This window comes from Octopus sinensis, linkage group LG15 (assembly GCF_006345805.1).
Source record: "Octopus sinensis linkage group LG15, ASM634580v1, whole genome shotgun sequence".
Classification (NCBI taxonomy): Eukaryota; Metazoa; Mollusca; class Cephalopoda; order Octopoda; family Octopodidae; genus Octopus; species Octopus sinensis.
The window spans coordinates 9,974,374-9,994,968 of record NC_043011.1 but is presented as its reverse complement, the minus strand read 5'-3'; the positions used below and the strand labels follow the sequence as shown (position 1 = coordinate 9,994,968).

The following is a 20,595-nucleotide window of genomic DNA, read 5'->3' as shown; positions in this document are numbered from 1 at the left end:
ATTTGTGCTCACCTAACAACTTTCACAGGACACAAAGATAAACAAACAGAATAGCACTGCCCCCCCCCCCGCACACACACACACACACGTGGTTGTAGCTCTTTCCCTTTTGCATCTACCCCATTCATTGACAAGGATTTTGATGTTTCCATCTTCTGGGCCACAGAGCCACTGATCCGTCAATACTTTAATATAACTTTTTGTGGTCCAGAAACTACCAGGGTTTTGTGGAATTGGGCAGAAAATGGATTTTGCAATCCTCACTTGTACAGTGGCTGGAAAAAACTTTATTTAGAAGGCATGATGTAATAATATATCTATATTGGTAAATAATGTACACACACACATATATGCACATATACATATGTGCATATATGTATATCTATAAATTATGTATAAATATATATACACATATGTATATACATGTGTGTTTGTAGAAATGTGTGTGTGTGTGTGTGTGTACGTATAGACACACTGTATTGTTCTGTAGTTGACAGGCGTGTGTGACATGGTGCTGTGTGTATTGATACCAAGTTGACAGCCCAGTTGTTAGCAGCACAAGCATTGATGAAAGTATGGATTATTTATAACTTTTTCCAGGTTTTTGGATACAAAGAATATATGTATGTATGTATGTATGTATGTATGATGTATGTATGTATGTATGTATGTATGTCTATATGTATGTACATATAGACCTTATTGAAGTATTGATCCAGTGAGATTACTTTTCATGAAAAGGATATATCACATGAAATAATAATAATAATAGTAATAATAATAATAATAATAATAATAATAATAATAATAATAGTAATAGTTCTGATGATGATGTTGTTAGTGATGCTGTAAACTGTTTGCCACCTCCAAGACTGAATGGTGTTTTATGCTTCTGTTCCAATCTTTGGAATCTACCCCCCCCCCCGCCGCCACCTCCTTCAGTTGCAACTTTCCAGTGTCATCTCGTATTTACAATCTGCCTGGTTCCACTTTGAAGTTGTCTTTGAAATTAGGTTCCTATTGTTGCCATTGTGTTTCTAGTTTCTCTCTCACTTCTCGATTCATTCTTCCTTTTGGTTTCGGTTTTGTTTTTTATTCCATCATATTTTAATGTTGATTGATCACAACTGGAGAAATACGGTTTTTATATCTCATTTGGTGGTGTAAAGTCTGGACATAGATCCAGCAACTCACAAACACATAGACATGGCTACACACACACACGTACACAGGCCTCTAATAATCATGCTGTTACACATACACACATGCAGATGGATATAAATATGGCCTCACTCTTATACACCCATATTGAAGCATAAGCACAGAGACACACACAAAAGTCTTTGGTCTGCAAATATCTTCCTACAGCAATATATCATGAGGATAACTGAGTGGATTGGGGGCTACAGTAGTGTTAGGGATGGGATTAGGGTGTGTGTGTGTGTACAGTAGGGGCTAGCTGACAATATATGGACATGAGTAAAAATCTATCAGTTTTATTGAACACAACCCAACATTATTACAAAACTGCTCAATATCTAAAAACATTGAATATTTATGGCTGACAAATAATGTTGAAACCAGTTGTGAAGCAGTTGTTGTGCCATAGCTCGCCCCCTCCCCCCAAATATACCATTGTGCCATAACTCATTCCCCAAAATATTTCATTGAGCCATGGCTTGTCCCCCAAAATATATCATCTCAACTTCCATCATTTGTCACACAAGACCTGTTAAAACATTTATTTCTGACCATTGTTACATTGGACAATATTTGTATCTAAGAAGCGATTTTGTTTCATCTGCTGTGAATGGAAGTCGGGGAGAGAGAGAGACGCAGTGGATAAGGTTTTATTGTGTCTAAAGAGTCAAAGATGGGAAAGTCTGTCTTTACTATTATTTCTCTGTGATTAAATACAATTAACATGCTGCTAATGATTAAGTAATTATTTAAGAGAGGAAGTACATTTGACTGGTCCCTAAACACTGTAACTATGATGCTCTTTGTTCTCTCTGAATTTCCAAACCCCCAGCTTTGTCAAAACCTTCTCCATTCAGCCCTTTTTTACCTTGTTTCCTTACCTCCACTCTGTTTCACTCCTAGAACCACACTAAATAGCCCCATCCTTTTACACCATTGCAACTTCCTCTTCAAATCCTCCTCTACTCATCTTTACTGCCATTGAAATATTGCTCTTTTATCTTTATCCCTCTGTAGGGATTATCTGAAGATGTTGTGTTGTGTTTATCCTCTTCAGACTCATTTTCATATCAAACATGTGAAGTTTCTGCCATTGTTCTTATCCTTCTTCCTCTGTTGTAGATGCGGGCAAAACAGTGGGATTTCATTTCGGAATCTGCCAAAGACCTCGTGAAGAAAATGCTGGAAGTTGATCCAGAGAAAAGAATTACAATTGAAGAAGCCCTCAATCATCCATGGATTAAGGTTAGTGGATTAACAGATTAACCAGTGTGTTTGTGTGGTGTATTAGATGAAGACATTAAACAAATGGAACTTTATTATCTTCCTCTCAGGAGTACACTTGATGTTACTCTCTAGATGTGTGATGGTGTGTGATGTTGTCACGTAAGGAAAGGAGTTTAGTGTTTTACTTCAACTCTGTCAAGTGACAAACTCTGAGGAGTGTTTTACTGGGAGTTTCACAGCTTGAAATATTTGTTTACTTCTACTAACCCCCCCTCCACCATATGTTACTCCTTCTCACCCTAACATAGAGGGGGGGGTTGAGTTTTGTCCCCTGAATGCTGAGGTCTGTTTGAGTCTGAACCTTTCTGTTGGGACAACTTGTGATTGTAGGGAGAAATAATTAATGAAATTATCTAGTAACCCTAACCCCACTGTTTTAATTAATATTTTGTTTGATATGTGAGGCTCAGGACAAAGCTATACTGCTACTAACATTACGCCATGTCTGTTGTACCATGATTCTCAACTAAAATACTTTGTAGAATTAGTTTGACTGCTTTTCTCGGTGAATATTCTTCAGTTCCTCAATCGTTCTGCTGTTCCAGTTATTTCATCATTGCACTCATTATAACGAAATAATCTTGGTTTTCTTTTTTTTCTTATCTACACAACATTTCAACATCTTCAAATACATCTTTGAGTTACCATCTCTGTCAAACTATCGGGGTTTTTTTCTCTATTTTTTTTTTGTTTATTTTATGTGGATACCCCCCCCCTCCCTGGTTAATCGTTTGTTCTTTAAGTGAATTTCGCTATGAAAGACAACTGATCGTTTGAGACATGTTGAGGTCTTTCTTAAGAGATGCTTTTTTGTATTGTAGAATTTTATAATTCGAATAAAACAGTTGAACAGGATTAAAACTGAACACCTTTCCATAATGAAATAACCTTATTCTTAACCTTTCTAAATTAATTAAATTATTTAGGTTACTGCTACAATTTCATTCTACACACATTAATTAGTTTAGGATCCTTCGTTGTGTATCTTTTTGTTTATGTCTATTTTTGTTTCTTTTTACTTAGAAATTCAATTTATTGTGATAGAGGAACCAGATCGTTAATATTCAATATACCTAATTAACTATTGATTGGAATATATGTCATTGATCTTGTATTTTATAGAAAATGTCTTTGTTCGTTAACTCTAATTTTCTCTCTCTAAACTGTTATCCTATTAATTTAAATACATATTTATATTCATCAAATAACTGCTGTTTATCTATGTTTTCACCATTTTACAATAAAATATTCTTGTAAAAATCCAAACACCACCAAGTAATCGCCCCCCCCCCCTCCGCCAGTTAATCCTGACGAAGGCCACAAATCATGTTCTTATCTCATGATTCCAATATTTCCCAGAAACTATCTTCTGATTGTTTCAATTAGTTCTCCATATTAATGTTATATAATTGTTCTCTCTTCTAGTCAGGCTTTATATCAACAAACTTGCCTCTTTTCTTCTTAATCGACTTTCCACTTTCCACTCTCTTCCGGCTGGTCACGTATTTTGCCTTCAATCAATCGCATTCCTTCATTTCATCCACTTAATACCGAACCAGAATTCTTTTTGTAGCTATCCCTTAATTGTCTTCTCTTCATTTTGATAAATGTTATTCCACTGAACAGGAAAAGATGAAAGAACCCATTTTGCAGACTCCATGGCAATTATTAACTCTGCAAGTGTAATAATATTTTCGGTTTGTTCGTCTTTTGGGTGTTCACCAAATTGTTGTTTGGAGTCTGAATGTTTGTATGTGTGAGAGAGGCCTGACCTGTACTGGCTTGGAAGATGGACGTTAGCAGAGGATGATGACGATGATGATGATAATATGGCAATTATAAATTTAGTTAAAAATTTTGTAAATTTCAAGTCTCGTCTCTCTCTCTCCCCCCCCCCATCTCTGCATGGGGATTGGTCAGATCAACATCTCTTGGTGTTTTATATGAGAAATCCTTACGGTTTTTCTTCTAGGATGAAATAATTAATGATAAAAATGTTTTGCTATTTTCTGATCTTTACCATTCTCTGTCTATCAACGATTAATGACATAAAGGTGAACAATCACTCATTTGTCAGAGTTACCAAATTACTTCATTTGAGGCTCCATATTCTCTTACATTTGAAGTATTTTAATTACAAACTAAATTACTTCTGGTTGTTTTACCATTTTACTGAAGTTCATTAAACGGAACCCTTATATTAGATTTCTTTTTAGTGATCTACATTGCCACCACCAGCAACAACAACATCAACAAAAAGAAAGTAAAAATATAACAAATCCTTCTGAAAGCTATCTTCCTTTATAAACTAATGCTAAATCAAAGTACTGGCACTTAAAGTACGAACACAGCCACAGATGAAGTACTGACAAACATGCACTGGACTGACACATTACTGAGGCTAGCACAGACATTGCTGACATGTTTGTGACTCGTTATTGACTCCTGTTAGTGACTCATGTATTGCTGGCACATGTGTTGCTGACTGACTCATGTATGACTGACACATGTCTCTGATTACAATTTCAGGGTTTTTCTTTTGTAAATAAGCAATAATAAATCTCTGTACTCAGAAACCCGGGTCCGTGTGTCTCATGTCAGGTAGAAGACGAGAAGGATGGCTTCCCTTTGCAAATACTGATAGGGCACAGAAAGTGTGTCAATAGCCAGCTGGAGGAGGTGTCCTCCTGGGGCTACAAGCTATAGTAGCATCCACCCTTAAGGGTTAGACACATTTAAGTGGCAAATATACTTCTTTTGTAAATGTTTACTGTCTTATATAAAATGTCTCTTTATTTCAAGTTGGACGTTATTGTTTGACCATTATAGGATCAATAAAATAAAGTGCTGCAATCATTATAATCTCAACTTGAACTTTTGAAGGTTTTGCTCCAGCATGGTCACAAGGCTTCACTTTTATCCTCTGCATATCAATTTTGAATAACATCATCCTTGTGAATCAGTGCATTGTCATCTTGGAAGCTTGCATTGCCATCAGGAAGCAATGTTTGTACCATAGAATGGACATGGTCAGCCAAAATACTCAGGTAATCCTTGGCATTAGATCTGCTATATAAAACAATGAAAGGATTGAGTGAATTCCATGATATGGGTGCTGAAACCTTCACTGAGCCATCTCGATGCTTCATGCTAGGAGTCAAACAGTCAGATTTAAAGGTTTCTTTGAGCTGTTTTCAGACTTAAACTCATTCCAAAATGGGTCGAAGGGTGAATGAGGATTCTGCAGAGAAGATGGCGTTATTTCATTGAGCCAAAGACCATGTCTGTTGATATTGATGGAGAACAGGAACAGGTTAGCAATTGAAACCTTCCGATGGCATTCACCTTTAAGGAGCTCACAAGGAATGATTTTGGTCAATAAGTTGCTGCTTTTCTCTGCTGTCCTTTGATGCTTTTTGGATGCAATATGTTTCACTAGTCTGCTGTATCTGTGAGCTTTGAGCTTTGCCTTCCATCCAGAATTATGCTTGCTGGAACTGGTTTTATCTTCATATTGGAATGGCAACATGATTTTAGAGACCGTATTTCTCAAAACAGTAATCAATTCAGCTGTTTTAGTGAGTGACACCCCAGCCATCTGTGCTCCAACAATTTGTCCTCTTTGGAAATTAAATAAGTCATACATTTTAATTCATTTACATATAAATATCTGCAAAGGAGACAACTATATCATGAAATACAAGGCATACATAATACTTGCTATGTCTGCGAGTGTATAAGATGCAGTCTTGCACGGGGCACACGTTTTTGTGCTGAGTATATTTTGTGAAAGGAGCCAAACTGTTTAGGTTTTATCCATACACTTGCTGAAAGATATTTGGAAGTAGTTTTGTACGGGAGATTGTAAGATTGTTGTGGTAGACTGGAATACAAAACAATAAATTTATCACAAAGGAACTCCGTTCTGAGAGTAGTTAAGTTTATCTTCTTTCAGATCAACAGTGGAGTTGTTTATATTTTGGTCAAGTGAACTGCCATACAAAATGTAAAATGCATTTTTTCTGGTTGATGGTTTGTGTTACTGGGATCAGTCATCAGGGTGGTTCTCCGTTGCTATGGTTTTGTTATCATCTACTTGATACAAATAGCAGATATGTGGATGAAAATTTAACATTCCTTTCATCTTCCTTGGAGAATTTTTCTCTTAAATAAGAAGCAAACATTTCTTAAAGATAACACTGTCCTTAAATAATGTAAGCCATATCAGGTGTGTGTTATGTATGTTGGGGAAGCAGACTAGCAGACTCTAATATTTCTGCTTCTTTTCAATATTTCATTTATTTATATCAATTATTGCACCTATCAGACTTATGTTTTTCCATTTCTCGAGCATACAACACTTAGTCCCTCATCTGTCAGATGGATGCATAAGATGAGGGCCAATTTTTTGATACATTCAAAAATAGAGAAGTGTACCCTGGTAAATATGGTGTGTATTGGCTAGAACAGTTTTAAATAAAAAGTGGTGGGTCCATTATTTTGGCTTTGAATAAAGGGATGGGCTGGGGCATCATTAGCGTGTTGGGCTAAATGCTTTGTGGATTTTTGTCTCTCTTTACATTCTTAGTTCAAATTCTGCTGAGGTTAACTTTGCCTTTCATCCTTTTGGGGGTCCATAAGATGAGTACCATTTGTACACTGGGGTCAACATGCTCAACTTACTCCATCTCCCTAGCTTGCTGGCCCTGAGCTAGGGGGGGGGTGTATGTGTGTGTGCTTGCACGTGTAGGATACTCAATGGATTTCGTAGTTTCTGTATTCATTGAAAGCTGATGATTCTCTCTGTTGCTTCTCAGAGTTTCTCATTCTGTATGATTGTTGTCTGGAATCTCATGAATAATGAGAGAGAGAGAGAGAAGAGAGAGAGAGAGAGAGAGAGAGAGAGAGAGAGTGAGGCAGAGTGAGTATTTTGTTATCATGAACTGGTTTGTAATGTGTTTTTTTTTTATGTTGATGAGTAAAAACAAGATTTAATATTTCTAACTTTGTATAATGTTAAATTTTTCCAATTAAGACAAATTAAAATTGTTTGTAATGTTCCATTCACCAATTTGTTTCCTCTCATCTCATTCCATCATATTTTCATTATTCCCAGATGTCTTCTATCAAGGTAAGAACCATTGCATGTAGTCCCATCTCCATTATCATTAGCCATTCACTGTGTCTACTTCCTTAATCTCTTTCCTAAATCCATCTACTGTATTCACCAAGTGACTATTTTTAGTTTTAATCCACCAACTTGAGAATGTTTTGTAGTTTTGTAGCAACATAAATGTATGTTTTCCTAAAAATCTGATGCCAAATTATTTTTAACCATTTTCTTTAAGATATTAAAGTCGATGTTCTTTTTATGTTTGTGTAATATTAACACTGGCCAAACATTGGTCCATTGTCTTCCAACTTTGATTCTGTAAAATCCCAGAATTAATTCAAAACTGACTTGGAAAATCAGAGAAAATGGTTTACAAATAATTTAGTCAGGTTGCTAAAATGATGTCTGACAAAAGAGCTCCTTCCCTTATATATTTATATATATATAATATATATATATATATATATATATATATATATATATTATATATATATGTATATATATTAATGAATTGTAGGTACATGGTATTTTGTTATGCAACCATAATATACTATAAAGTATATTAAATGTTTTTATAAGTGAAAACCACGTCTGTTTTGTGTTACATTATTTTGTTACGGTTGTTTCTGCAGCAGATATTCTATGGAACTGTTTGCCAACTCTCATTGTTTGCTACAACATTTCGTATCGAGATGTCAGATGTAAACAAACAAAGAGATCAAAGATGAAAAATGGGTAATGAACGTATTTGCCATATTTTGGGTTTTTTCCTCCCTTCAGCATCACCCATCTAATCCATTAATCATCCCTCAACACACAGTAGAACGTGGTATTGACTTATAAAAACATTTAATATATTTTATGACATAGAATGGTTGCATAACAAAGCACCACGTGTCTCCAAATTATTAATGTTTATGTACCAACCTTCAGGAATGCATTTAATATGTAAATTGGTCAGTCCAATAACTATACACCGCTATGTGTGGTGGCTATTTAAGCAATGTGATCAAGGGTGATTAAAGGGTCAGATGGGAGCTGATGAAAGGGGCAAAAACCCCCTGCAATGTGGCATAGGCACACATTACCTATTTTTCATGTTTGGTCTGTAGCAAAAAACCACTGCTGACTAATTTCTATAGAATATCTGTAGAAATAACATTAACAAAGTGATATATATATATATATTATATATATATATATATATATATATATATATATATATGTATATATATATATACCTTTATATATATATACATGTATGTATATGTTGATGTAGATGTTTTTTGTGTGTATATGATTAAGTAAATATGTGTATGCCTTGTTGTTGTTAATCCTAAGTCATCCCTGATACAGCTGAACTAGAATCAATGATGAACTGTCATCATAATAATTTTATTTAGACTTAATGTATCTAGGAGTACATTATCTAATGTGTCCTTCATTTCTCAAGAGAGAAGTATGTGATTTGAGTGACATATAGTCATTGTTTTTTGTAGGTCCTACTTACTTGTGAGCCCCCACTTTGGTTGGTGTGTGTGTGTGTGCATGTGTAGCAGTAGTGTGTGTGTGTGTGTGTGTGTACAGTATAATTGTGCTTTTGTATACAGATATGTCATCATCATGCTGGTGTGGGTTGGACGGGTTGAGAGGAGCTGGCGAGGCTGGAGAGCTGTACCAGGCTCCGATGTCTGCTTTGGAATGGTTTCTATGGCTGGATGCCCTTCCTAATGCCAACCACTCAACAGAGTGTCAGCTGGGTGCTTGTTTTTCTGTGACACTAGCATTAGTGCTTTTTACATGGCACCGGCAGCAGCAGCAGGGTCACCAAGCAGCTTGTGAGATGAAACCCTTCTCAACTTAGAGAGAGAGAAAGAGAAGGAAGTGGTTGTGTGCCAGGTGAGGGGTGAGAGTAAAATAGGAGAAAGAGAGAGATGTGTTAGAATGGAGGAGATACTTGACCAGGTCTGTGAGAAAAGGGAGGAGATAGAATTAGAGAGAGAGAGAGAGAGAGAGATAGAGAGAGAGAGAGAGAGAGAGAGAGAGAGAAATAGGTGGTATTAGAGATGCATTGGGACCAACCCACATGTAGCAGTGACAGGGAGGGGAGAGAGGTGGATATTTCATAAGAGTTTTGAAGGGAGCTGTTTGAAGATGGCGGAGAGGTGAGCCTAGCAATTGATGAATGAGTGGGGTATGGTAGATATGTGAGTATGCAGACGGGCATTGGAAGGAGGGACAGGATGAGGGAGGGTAGTGGGGGGAAATGGGTTGTGGACAGACTGCAAGGGGTGGAGGGCATGGCCTGTCACAGTTATACTTAGCTTGATATGTCTTCTCAAGTACAGGGAATTGCCAGAAGTCTCGGTCCGTTGTCATCTCCAAAGATCGTTTCTCACCATTTCATCCCACTTCTTCCACAGCTTCCCTCCACAATTGCAGATTCGCTTTTCTCGATATGGCTGTCCTCATCCATATGCACCTCATGTTCACATTAGCACAGTTTTCTCTCTTCTGCACGACATCTGATGCCTCTTACACACATTTTTGTCTCTTAACATACTGCCATATATCCACACGAGCATTACCCATCCAGTGGAGCATGCTGGCTTCATTTCTTCCAAGCCTTCACATGTCCCCTGCAGTCTTGGCCCATGTTTCACTGTGATGTAGCATAGCTTTTCATACACAGGCATCATACAATCTACCTTTCACTCTGAGGGAGAGGCCCTTTGTTACCAACAAATGTAGCAGCTCTCAGAAATTTGCCTTGCCCATACTTATTCTAGCAACTGCACTTTCAGAACATTTTCTTCCACTGCTAACTTGGTTCCCTAGTAGATAGCAGGAGCTATCAACCACTTCTTAAGGATCCTCCTGGACATTTGAAAAAGTCTGTTTCCTGTACATTCCTGGTGTTTATTGTACCTGCGCATCTGTCACACTTAGTGACGACTTTCTCTGTTAACCTTCCCCTCATACCACTCCACCTCTTATCTCTGCATTGTTTGCTTGCACTTGGTACACCCTGTGCAATTTCTACCTACATTTTTTCTACTTACCCAGCAGGGCCATCTTCCTGAAGAGATCAGTAATTTGTCTGCTTTTCTACTTGGTTACCATTATGGAATTGTGGACTAGTGCATTGTCTTGTGGTGCAGGTGCCTCCAACCCAAATGGAAGAACTCTGACCTTTTGTGATGAAATCTCTTCCTGAACTCCCTCAAAACTTTTGTTGACCATCTGGCCAGAGGGAGTACAGTGGATGCAGATGATGCCCTTGCTATTGAAAAAGGGGATCCTTTCTGAGTTTCCCAGTGGACTTACTTTGTCCGGCCTCTTGTGCCAGCAAAAAGCAGATATCAGGTTCATACAAGTCTGGAGTACTATATTTAAGAGATGAGGAATTATGTACTTTATTTACATTATGACGGATATTTGTCCTCATCTTGTTTGTTGTTAACACAATGTTTCGGCTGATATACCCCCAGCCTTCATCAGGTGTCTTGGGGAAATTTCGAACCTGGGTTCTCATTCCTAAGGTATTTTTCGATGTTGTTGTTATTATTATTATTATTGTTCAGGCCAGTGCTTGGAATCGAACTTTGAATCTTGGGGTTAGTAGCGTGCACTCTTAACCACTATGCCATATGCCCATGGGCATATCCGTCAAATGTAAATAATGTAAATGAAGTAAGTGTGGAGTATTTCATAAATTTCTGTGGCATTTTTGTCTCATTTAAAACCAAACTTTTATTGCTGTGTGAGCTTCCAAATTCTCTTCATATCTTGACTGCTTCTACAAAACTAGTCTGCTGTTGGGTGTGTTCAGAGTTTTGTTTCAACTGCCTCCTTCAACCTGCAATAACAAGAGGTGGCAGGTCAGCTTATTAGATATATAATAATGACAGACTAACAATTACAATTCTCTTGGACATTTAAAACTGCCTCACTTAAAAAAGAGCTTCACACTTTCTGGAAGCCATTTTGTAAAAGGCAAAATTATAAATTAATGTTTGTTTGTTAATTCATATATAAATATGTGTGTGTGTGTGTGTGTTGATGGTGTTTTCATATTAGTGTTTTAGTGCACATATTTACACACAATACATACATGCTTACATACATACGTACATACATACATTCCTACATACAAACATACATATACATACATACATACATACATTTATACATACATTCATACATACATACAAACATACATACATTCACACATATATACACACACATACACACACATACATACATGCATGCATGCATGCATACATACATACATACATTGATACATACGTACGTACATACATACATACATACATACGTACGTACGTACGTACGTACATACATACATACATACATACAAACATGTGTATATTTGTTCTATGATGTGGGGATCAGACAGATCTCCAAAACTCACTCTGTTCTCAGTAACTGAAAGGTTGTTGTTGTTGTTGTTGTTTATTGAATATCTTTTGTCCAGAAGTTTTCATGCAACGGAATTGTGGGCTGCAAAATATTGTTTGTCCGATGTCAGTATTGTCCATAGGTCTTTGAAACTGTCTCTGGATCCAGCCTCAGAGATGACAACACGTCAAGGCCAGATGTAACAGAGCAGCGTTACAGTGTAACAGTACCTAGTAGTGTCACACTGAGTTGATTTGTAACAATGATGCTGCCCACAATGCTAGGAGGTGGGGGTGGGGGAAATGATGATGATGATGATGATATCTTTGGTCAGTATCTACTTGACTGATTTTATTCATCAGTCACTCCTGTTAATCCAGTCCAGCTTTATTCTACATCTAACGCATCATATTACATGATACCACATGTCTCATCTACCCCATACTCCCTGGCTGACCATTCCCTTTAATCCCCTCACCCTGCTTAATCTCACTTTATGTCTCCATGCCAGGATTTGAATCTGATACTAAGCTGAAACACTTGTCAAATACACAGTGCTCCCACCAGTTATTGCCATAAGGTGTAAAGAAGAGAGAGTCGTAACGACTGTGGTAGGAGCAGTGATGGTGGTGAGTGTTGTGGGGGTGGCGCCTCTGCGTGTGTGTGTGTGTGAGCAGTTGCAAACATTTATTTAAAACAGAACTGGTAATGTTGTTGAGATAAGATGTGGTGTCTATCATCCATTGCTTTTATTACAGCCAAAACTGGATGTTCTTTTCCCACCAACAAAAGTGATTTCTGTACCCAAACACACACACACACATACACATACACACACACACACACACCACACACACACACAGACAGCCGCGCGCGTGAGTGTTCAAACTACACAAACGGATCAAATGGTTCAGTTGAGTAAAGGGAGACAACTCAATATTATAACCCTGAGAGAGACCAACGTTTAACGCCGGCGCCAGCCGCGTCATGTGTTTAGTGTGACGGAGTTTATGAATGGTTTATGTTAATGAAAAGTATTAAAGTGCCGCCATGAGTACCGTGTTACTTAGTTCCTTCGGCTGATATACGAAGGAAATATTTCAGAGTTGTATTTGTTTAGCAAATTCATTGGAAACTTTCCTAAAACTGTTACGTCAACCGTTTAACCCCTCTCCACGCCCCACACACATTACCTGTAATTTCTCTGAATTATTATTAATACTACGAAAGGGAATGTAACGGTGTGGGCGTGGGGTTTGAATAACCAACATGTCTACCAAATAGTAACAAGAACAAAAACAACAACAATAATTACTATTTAAAATTTTTTCCGCAAGGACAGCTTGGGGATGAGTTGATCACATTGACGCAAGTGTTCAACTGGTACTTATTTAATTGACCCCGAAAAAGATGAACAGCAAAGACGACCTTGGTGGAATTTGAGCTCAGCACGTAGCGACGGGCGAAACGCTGCTAAGCCTTACGTCCAGCGTGCTAACGATTCTGCCAGCTCACTACCTTAATAATTAATAATAATAATAATATTGATTTCAAATTTTTGCCACAAGGGCAGCTTTGGGAAGGGGATTAAGTCGATTACATCGATCCCTGTGTTCAACTGGTACTTAATTAATTGACCCCGAAAAAGATGAACAGCAAAGACGACCTTGGTGGAATTTGAACTCAGACTGCAAAAATGGGCAAAATATTGCTAAGCATTTCGCTTGGCAAGCTCACAATTCTGCCAGCTCACCACCTTCTTAATAATAATAATAATAATAAAAATAATAAAAATGATAATGATAATGGTGATAATAATAATGATAATAATAATAATAATAATAATAATAATAATTGTTTCTACTATAGACACGAGCTCAGAAATTGTGGCTGATGGGGTACTTATTTGATCGACCCTGAAAAGATGAAAGGCAAAGTCAACCTCAATGGCATATGAGCTCAGAACCTGAAGACAGACAAAATGTTACTCTGCATTTTCTGTCGACTTGTTTCCAGATAATTGACTTTTCCGTCCTAAATGATGAGAAAGTCAATTATGGAAAGTGTGGGTAAAATATATCCCAGTGGTTATATGAGTGGATTTGGAACTATCCCTAAAGATTTGAACAGATGGAAAGAGGCAAAAGGCATAAAACCTAGTTTAGTACAGTTGAAGAAAAAACAGTGTTATTAGGGACAACTAGGATACTTAGGAAGGTTCTTGGCATCTAAGGTTACTTGTTGTAGCCTGATGTTAGGAATTCTTCTTTTCCAACAGTCTAATTTGTTATGAACAATTGCTACTGCTGCTGCTGCTACTACTACTACTACTACTACTACTACTACTACTACTACTACTAATAATAATAATAATAATAATAATAATAATTTCATTTATTTGCCACAAGGGCAAAGGATGAGGGGTACGGTACAAAGACAGATATAAAGTGTGGGGGGTTTACATATAATTATGAAATTATTAAAAAGAAAAAGTAAATAAATAAATTAAGTATACTCTGTATACACTGAAAAGAAGGGACATGTGCATAGCATACAAGGGTTAAAAAAATAAAAGTGGTGGGGGAGGATGAAAGAGATGTGGCCCTACTGATACTCAAGGAACTCCACTGTCCAAGATTTCCCTGAAACCCCAGGAACAAGTGCTCTCCCCAATTCCTTCTCTCTGACTCACAGGTTTGCACTTAGAGAGGTACCATCCACTCATGCCATTTTTGCAACTTTCACTCACCTTTCAATAAACTCACTCGAGGACAGCACTTCCCTCTCCACTCTCACTTTCCTTTTCAAGTCAATGGGAGCTCTACCAAAGAGGAACATATCTGTCTGGAAATTATCCATGATAATTCCTGACTGGAAAGTCCTCCAGAACAGATTAGCCAGTCTGCTTTCGTCGGTGCCCAGAATTCCCCCTGACAACATCTAATAATAATAACTGATTGGAAGTGTTATCATGTACATTGTTTTGTCTTTGTACAAAAGGTGGGCTACAGCAAATACCACAGGTTTGCTTGTCAGTTGCTTGATCTTTATTTACCACAAAGGTTTGACAAAAAGATGAAGGTTGATGTAAGATGGACCAGTGTAGGATTACATAAAACCATAGCAGGATCACCCCATCTCCTCTCCCAGACAATCCAAAACAAGGAAATGTGACTTTCAAAGACTACTTGTGAAAACTCCACAAAATCTCAATCTCCTTGACCATGAAAGTGCTCTCTTCCAGCTGTTCTTCTCCAGTCCTCTGGTTTATGCCCAGAGCAGACCCATTCACACACCCCATACTTGCCATTCTCATCCATCTTTCTGCTTTTTAAAATGAAACAAGAAAAAGTTGAAGGAAAGTATATGTCTTTCATTTTAATTTCTATCTAAATTAATAACGATTATTATTATTATTGAGTGAGAGAGCAGTGCATGCCATCAAAGTGACACTGGGGTAAAATATACGAAGCCCAATATACCCATCATGACTACCCATCTGATAAAGGTACACCAGTATTATTATTATTATTATTATTATTATTATTATTATTTTTATTATTATTCAACTTGACTCAGGATTGGTCTTGTTCCTAGTAGAATTTATGTAGATTGCAGGTTACTACCAGTAACCTTAGATATCCACATGATTTTAATAAACCTTCAAATGCTCAAAAACCCATCTGATGAACTTTCCTGTTCTTAAGAATCAAACTTTCTGTAGAAGCAGGTTATTCTAGGGTTGATAAAATATAGCAGTCAAGTACTGGGCTTGATAGTATCAACTAACACACCCTCCCCTAAAAGTTTCTAACTTTTTACCAAAATCAGAATCTTTTATTTGTCTGGTGGATTGGCAGAATTGCACAAGTCTCAGACACAAAATGAATTCAAAACTTCCAGCAATGGGCCCCATCTATCTCTTGTCTCTTAGACTGATAGCTTTCTATCAGGTCACACCAATACAGCATGGGTTGCTGCAGGACTTTCTGCCTCACCCTCATTTATCTCTGTTGCTCTCTTCATTTCAGTCTTGTCCCTCCATCTTCTTTGTCTCTGAATAACAATGACCCATTTGTGATTATGTCCAACAACACCCATTCTTATGCAAATAACATCATCCTTCATTCCTTCCTAACTTTCCTTCAATCATGGACCCATCCTCAATATCCAAAACAGACACCACACACCAAACCTGTTCTGATTCCATGAATGGAGGCATCCAAAGATTCTCCTATCTTACGTCAATCTTTTTCTTTTTCAACAGCAAGAAACCAGAAGCATTACACATGCAAACAAAACCCTAACCTTAACCCCTGTTGTTCCAATTCTGGGACCTTATTGTTACTGAATATATCCTTAATATAACTGGCACACCATCTCAAAGACTGGCCATTTCCTTTTGGGCCAGAAAATGTTCCGGAGCCCAACAACTGCTGTTATTCTAAAAGTAGGAGCCACAATGGAGTTCTGCTTCCATATTTGTAATGATGTTGCAGCTGCACACGTAGAGCCCTTAAACCACATCCAGAGAGGTTTCTTGACTAATTGGAATTCAATCGTTGACAGACACACTCCCTCTTCGGCTCCACACACTTCCTCTCTCAGCCTCTTCTGTTACTATGACAACAGCCTGTGTTCCCTTGAGTTTTGTCCCTCTTCCATTTCAGCATTCCTCAGCCACTCGACCCTCTTCCTCTCATCATCTTTACTGTGTCCGACCCCATCTATTAGGACCAAACCTTGTTCCACCAGAACATCGATCCTCTGGAATCTCTTCCTCACTGCTCATGGCCTTCTTACAGTTTCAATGGAGACATTAAAGGTATTAATGTCTTTGGTCACCAACAGCATTGCTGCTTTCACGAGATTTTGCCATTAAAAAGAAAACGCATGTGTGTGTATAGCACAAGTTATATATGTATATACATATATATAGTAGAAATATGTTACAAAATGAATAAAATACACGTGGCAATGTAAGGGGAAAATAAGAAAAATCAACGAAAATGCACATTGTAAATAAAAAAAGAAAAGGCTTTTTATGAAAGGTAACGACAGATATATACATTTAGATGAACTGAGATAGTAATAAGAGTCATAAAAGTCATTATTATGAGATGATTAGAAAGTCAGAAAGCAAATATATATATATATATATTAGTGTGGTAGGCATTTGTGCAGTGGGTAGAGAGCGTCAGGCTTGATTGTACAGTGTCCATTTCAAATCCTATCTCCATTTATAATTTTACCTTTCTTAACTGATGATGTCCCAGTCTAGTTGAATGAATAGCAAAAACCATTCTCTTCATATGACAAGGGTCAAATGAAAGAAAACCAATTTAACTGTCAAGTAAATTTCATCAATTGATATTTTTACTGCAATATTTCTCTTAATTAAAAGAACCTAAAACTAAGCCATTGATTCATCTGTCATATTGTTGGGGAATAAAGCCTGTAAATTCTACTCCATGTCGTCCTTTTTTTTTTTTTTTTTTGTTAGAACTTAAAAAGAAAAAGTTGCAAGTGAGAGGTGTAAATTCCATTCTGTTTTAATTTTATCAGACATTTCCCGGTTGTTTATCCAAGGGAGGGTACTGTTTAGTAGTTACCTCCCTTGAAAATCCCAACTCTAACATTTCGAAGCACGGAAAAATGATTTGTTTTGATGGAAAGGAATGAAGATGACTTTCAAACGTCAACCTCTTCACTTTCGTGTCTTTTGGCTTTCGCTGTGGCCATTAGTCATATTTTCGTGTTTTCTTCTTCTTTTTTTTTTCCACCCGGTCTGCTTAACCCGCCTCCATTTTCCTCTCGCCCCACGATTTTACTTCATCAACTCTTTCTCACTCTCCCTCAACAGTAATGCTCTGCTGTAGAAGCCATTACTGACCCACACTTCAGAACCCAATAACCCACACTGTCACCTTTCACTCTCAGCTTATCCTTTCTCTTTTACAAGACAGATTTCCCCCCTCTCTCCTGCCTGCCCATAGCTTCCCCATAAGTGTCTCTGTCTCTCATTAACCTGTGACATCACGCATACAGAACAAGGGAGCCACTGTATGGCTGCTCTGTCTGCTAGAAATAACAACTACAAACGCATTCACTGAATAATGTAGTTGTAAATTACACAACACACCTGAGACATGTGACATGGTTGGACTGACTGCTTGATCATGACTGACCTGGGGCTAAACAACAACAACAACAGCAACAACCTTTTTACACGAAGTAGAAAACATCTTTATCCTGTTTGACCATTTCAAATCCAGAATACTTGAAATCCATATATTGTTGGATTAGTGATTTACTGGGGATTAAGTGAGGATTAACTAAACACCTGTAGACACCCACACCTTAATGAAGTCATCCTGTAAATTAGATAATGATGAGACAATAAATGGTATTGGTCTTTTTGATGGCCTCGGATTATATAACTGTTATGTGGGTGGGGGTGGATGGATGGATGGTAAAGAAGGGGGTGTTTGGTGGTGGTGAGGAGGTAGGGTTGGGAGTGGTGGCCATCATACGGAGAGACTTAATCTATTTCATACAATCACAAACATCTAAAAGTATATCTCTCGTTATCGGTCTATCTTCCTCACTTCCTTCCATTCCTTCTCTCTCAGCCTCCCTCCCTCCTTCCCCCTCTCTCTTCTACTCTCTCGTCATCCCTCGTTAAAACCAAACTATAATTAAAGGCACTTGTCTCTAATTACAGTATCACTTGTTTCTCTAAGTTGAAACTGGATTAATTGGTGGTCTTTGCTAATGGGTGTGTCCTTAGCCAAGTTACTTAACTCATGCTTGTTCAATCTATTTAGATGAATGTTGAGGTGTGAAATGGAGAATGGGTGAAGCTCATTATTGTAGGGCGAAGCTCTTTAATTAATAAATCATTTGTTGGTTTCTATTCTTCAGTTCAAATCCTCTCATAGACACCTTAGTCTCTCCTCTCCCATCTGGTTTACTTTCATTCAAACAATAACTACGGGAAAATTTCCAGGCTTGTCCTCTGCATGAAAAGCACATAGTTATGTACAGACTAAGATAGCTTATGTAATGACCTCTCTCCCTGTCTATAAACTGTGTTAAAACTGATTGATCAATCCCAGTGAAACATGAAAGGTTCCAATAAGTGTGAGACGAGTAGACTGTGTATTCTGGGAAGTTAATTTAGGGACTTTTAAGTCACTGTTAAATTCCTGAAGACAAAGCTTGAGCAGAGTTAATTAAACTGAGTCATTAATATCTTTAATCTTCTTCATAAGCTGTGCATGCATGCATGTCCCTAAAACGGTGCTCAACAAGTTACATTTGATATTTCAAAAGTAAAAGTCTTGGCTTGTTTTTGTGATGTTGTTAAATGGCCCTAATTAATGTTTTTGTGGGGTTTGGGATTCTGAGAAGCATGAACATAATCAGCGTTGAAACTAATGGACAATTCTTTTACTGTTTCTGTTATGTTTGCTATTTGAGGAATTTTAAAACTATCAGCGCTTACAAGATCACTGCACAGTAAGGAAACTCTGATTAACAACAACAACAACAACAACATGTAACATGTAATATGCTATTGTAAATCATCAGTAAATAATTAATTATTTATCTATTTCTTTGAGAATGGGTTCTAAATCTTTCCTGCTATTGTCTGCCAACAAATGAGTGTGTGTGTGTGTGTGTGTTTGTGTGTGTGTGCAGATGCGAAGAATTCTTTTTTAAGATAAAGCAAGCAGGCAGTCTGGTCAGAGGCATCAGTCTTCCAGCTGTATTGAGAGGGTACAGAAACATCCAGCAGTATAACAGTGCTCCCTCCGTTTGCAGCAAGGAACAACACCATCCAACTACAATAGATATTTTGGTGAACTAGATCTTTGTTTTGTGTGCATTAGAGTAGCAACACCTCACTCCAAACGTATGGCTGCCTAAAAGATGGTCTGGAACTCTTGAATACTCACTTCTTAATCCTTTTGTTTGTGAATCAATGGAAATATTAGGAGACCAAGAAACATTCAGACAAAAGTTTGTAAAAAAAGAAAAAAAAACTTTCTTTTACTTTCTTTGCCAAGAACTGATGGAAAATTACTCTGACATTTGAACTGACAGACACAAATCTATTGATGGGATGCATGTGTGTGTGTGTGTGTATGCCCCCCACACACACATAATGTATGTTTGTATATATACATCTATCTATCTATCTATATCTATCTACCTATATCTATATCTATCTATCTATCTTCTATCTATATCTATCTATCTATCTATCTATCTATCTATATCTATCTATCTATCTATCTATCTATATCTATCTATCTATCTATCTATCTATCTATCTATCTATCTATCTATCTATCTATCTATCTATCTCTATCTATCTATCTATCTATCTATCTATCTATCTATCTATATCTATCTATCTATCTATCTGTCTATCTATATCTATCTACCTATATCTATCTATATCTATCTATCTATCTATCTATCTATCTACCTATATCTATCTATCTATCTATCTATCTATCTATCTATCTATCTATCTATCTATCTATCTATCTATCTCTATCTATCTA

The 20,595-nt window shown here is 37.2% G+C and overlaps 1 protein-coding gene across 12 annotated transcripts in view; it reads left to right on the top strand.

The window, feature by feature from the left end:
• Window positions 1–20,595, top strand: part of LOC115219822 (peripheral plasma membrane protein CASK) — a 998,477-nt gene that overhangs the window by 363,992 nt on the left and 613,890 nt on the right. For 8 of the 12 annotated variants that reach the window (XM_036509446.1, XM_036509450.1, XM_036509449.1 and 5 more), the window contains 3 exons: window positions 2,323–2,445; window positions 7,604–7,618; window positions 19,752–19,766. In XM_036509446.1, coding sequence (XP_036365339.1) covers window positions 2,323–2,445; window positions 7,604–7,618; window positions 19,752–19,766 — 153 coding nt within the window. The remainder of the gene's footprint in view (window positions 1–2,322; window positions 2,446–7,603; window positions 7,619–19,751; window positions 19,767–20,595) is intronic. The other 4 variants (XM_036509447.1, XM_036509452.1, XM_036509454.1 and 1 more) reach the window with 2 other exon arrangements.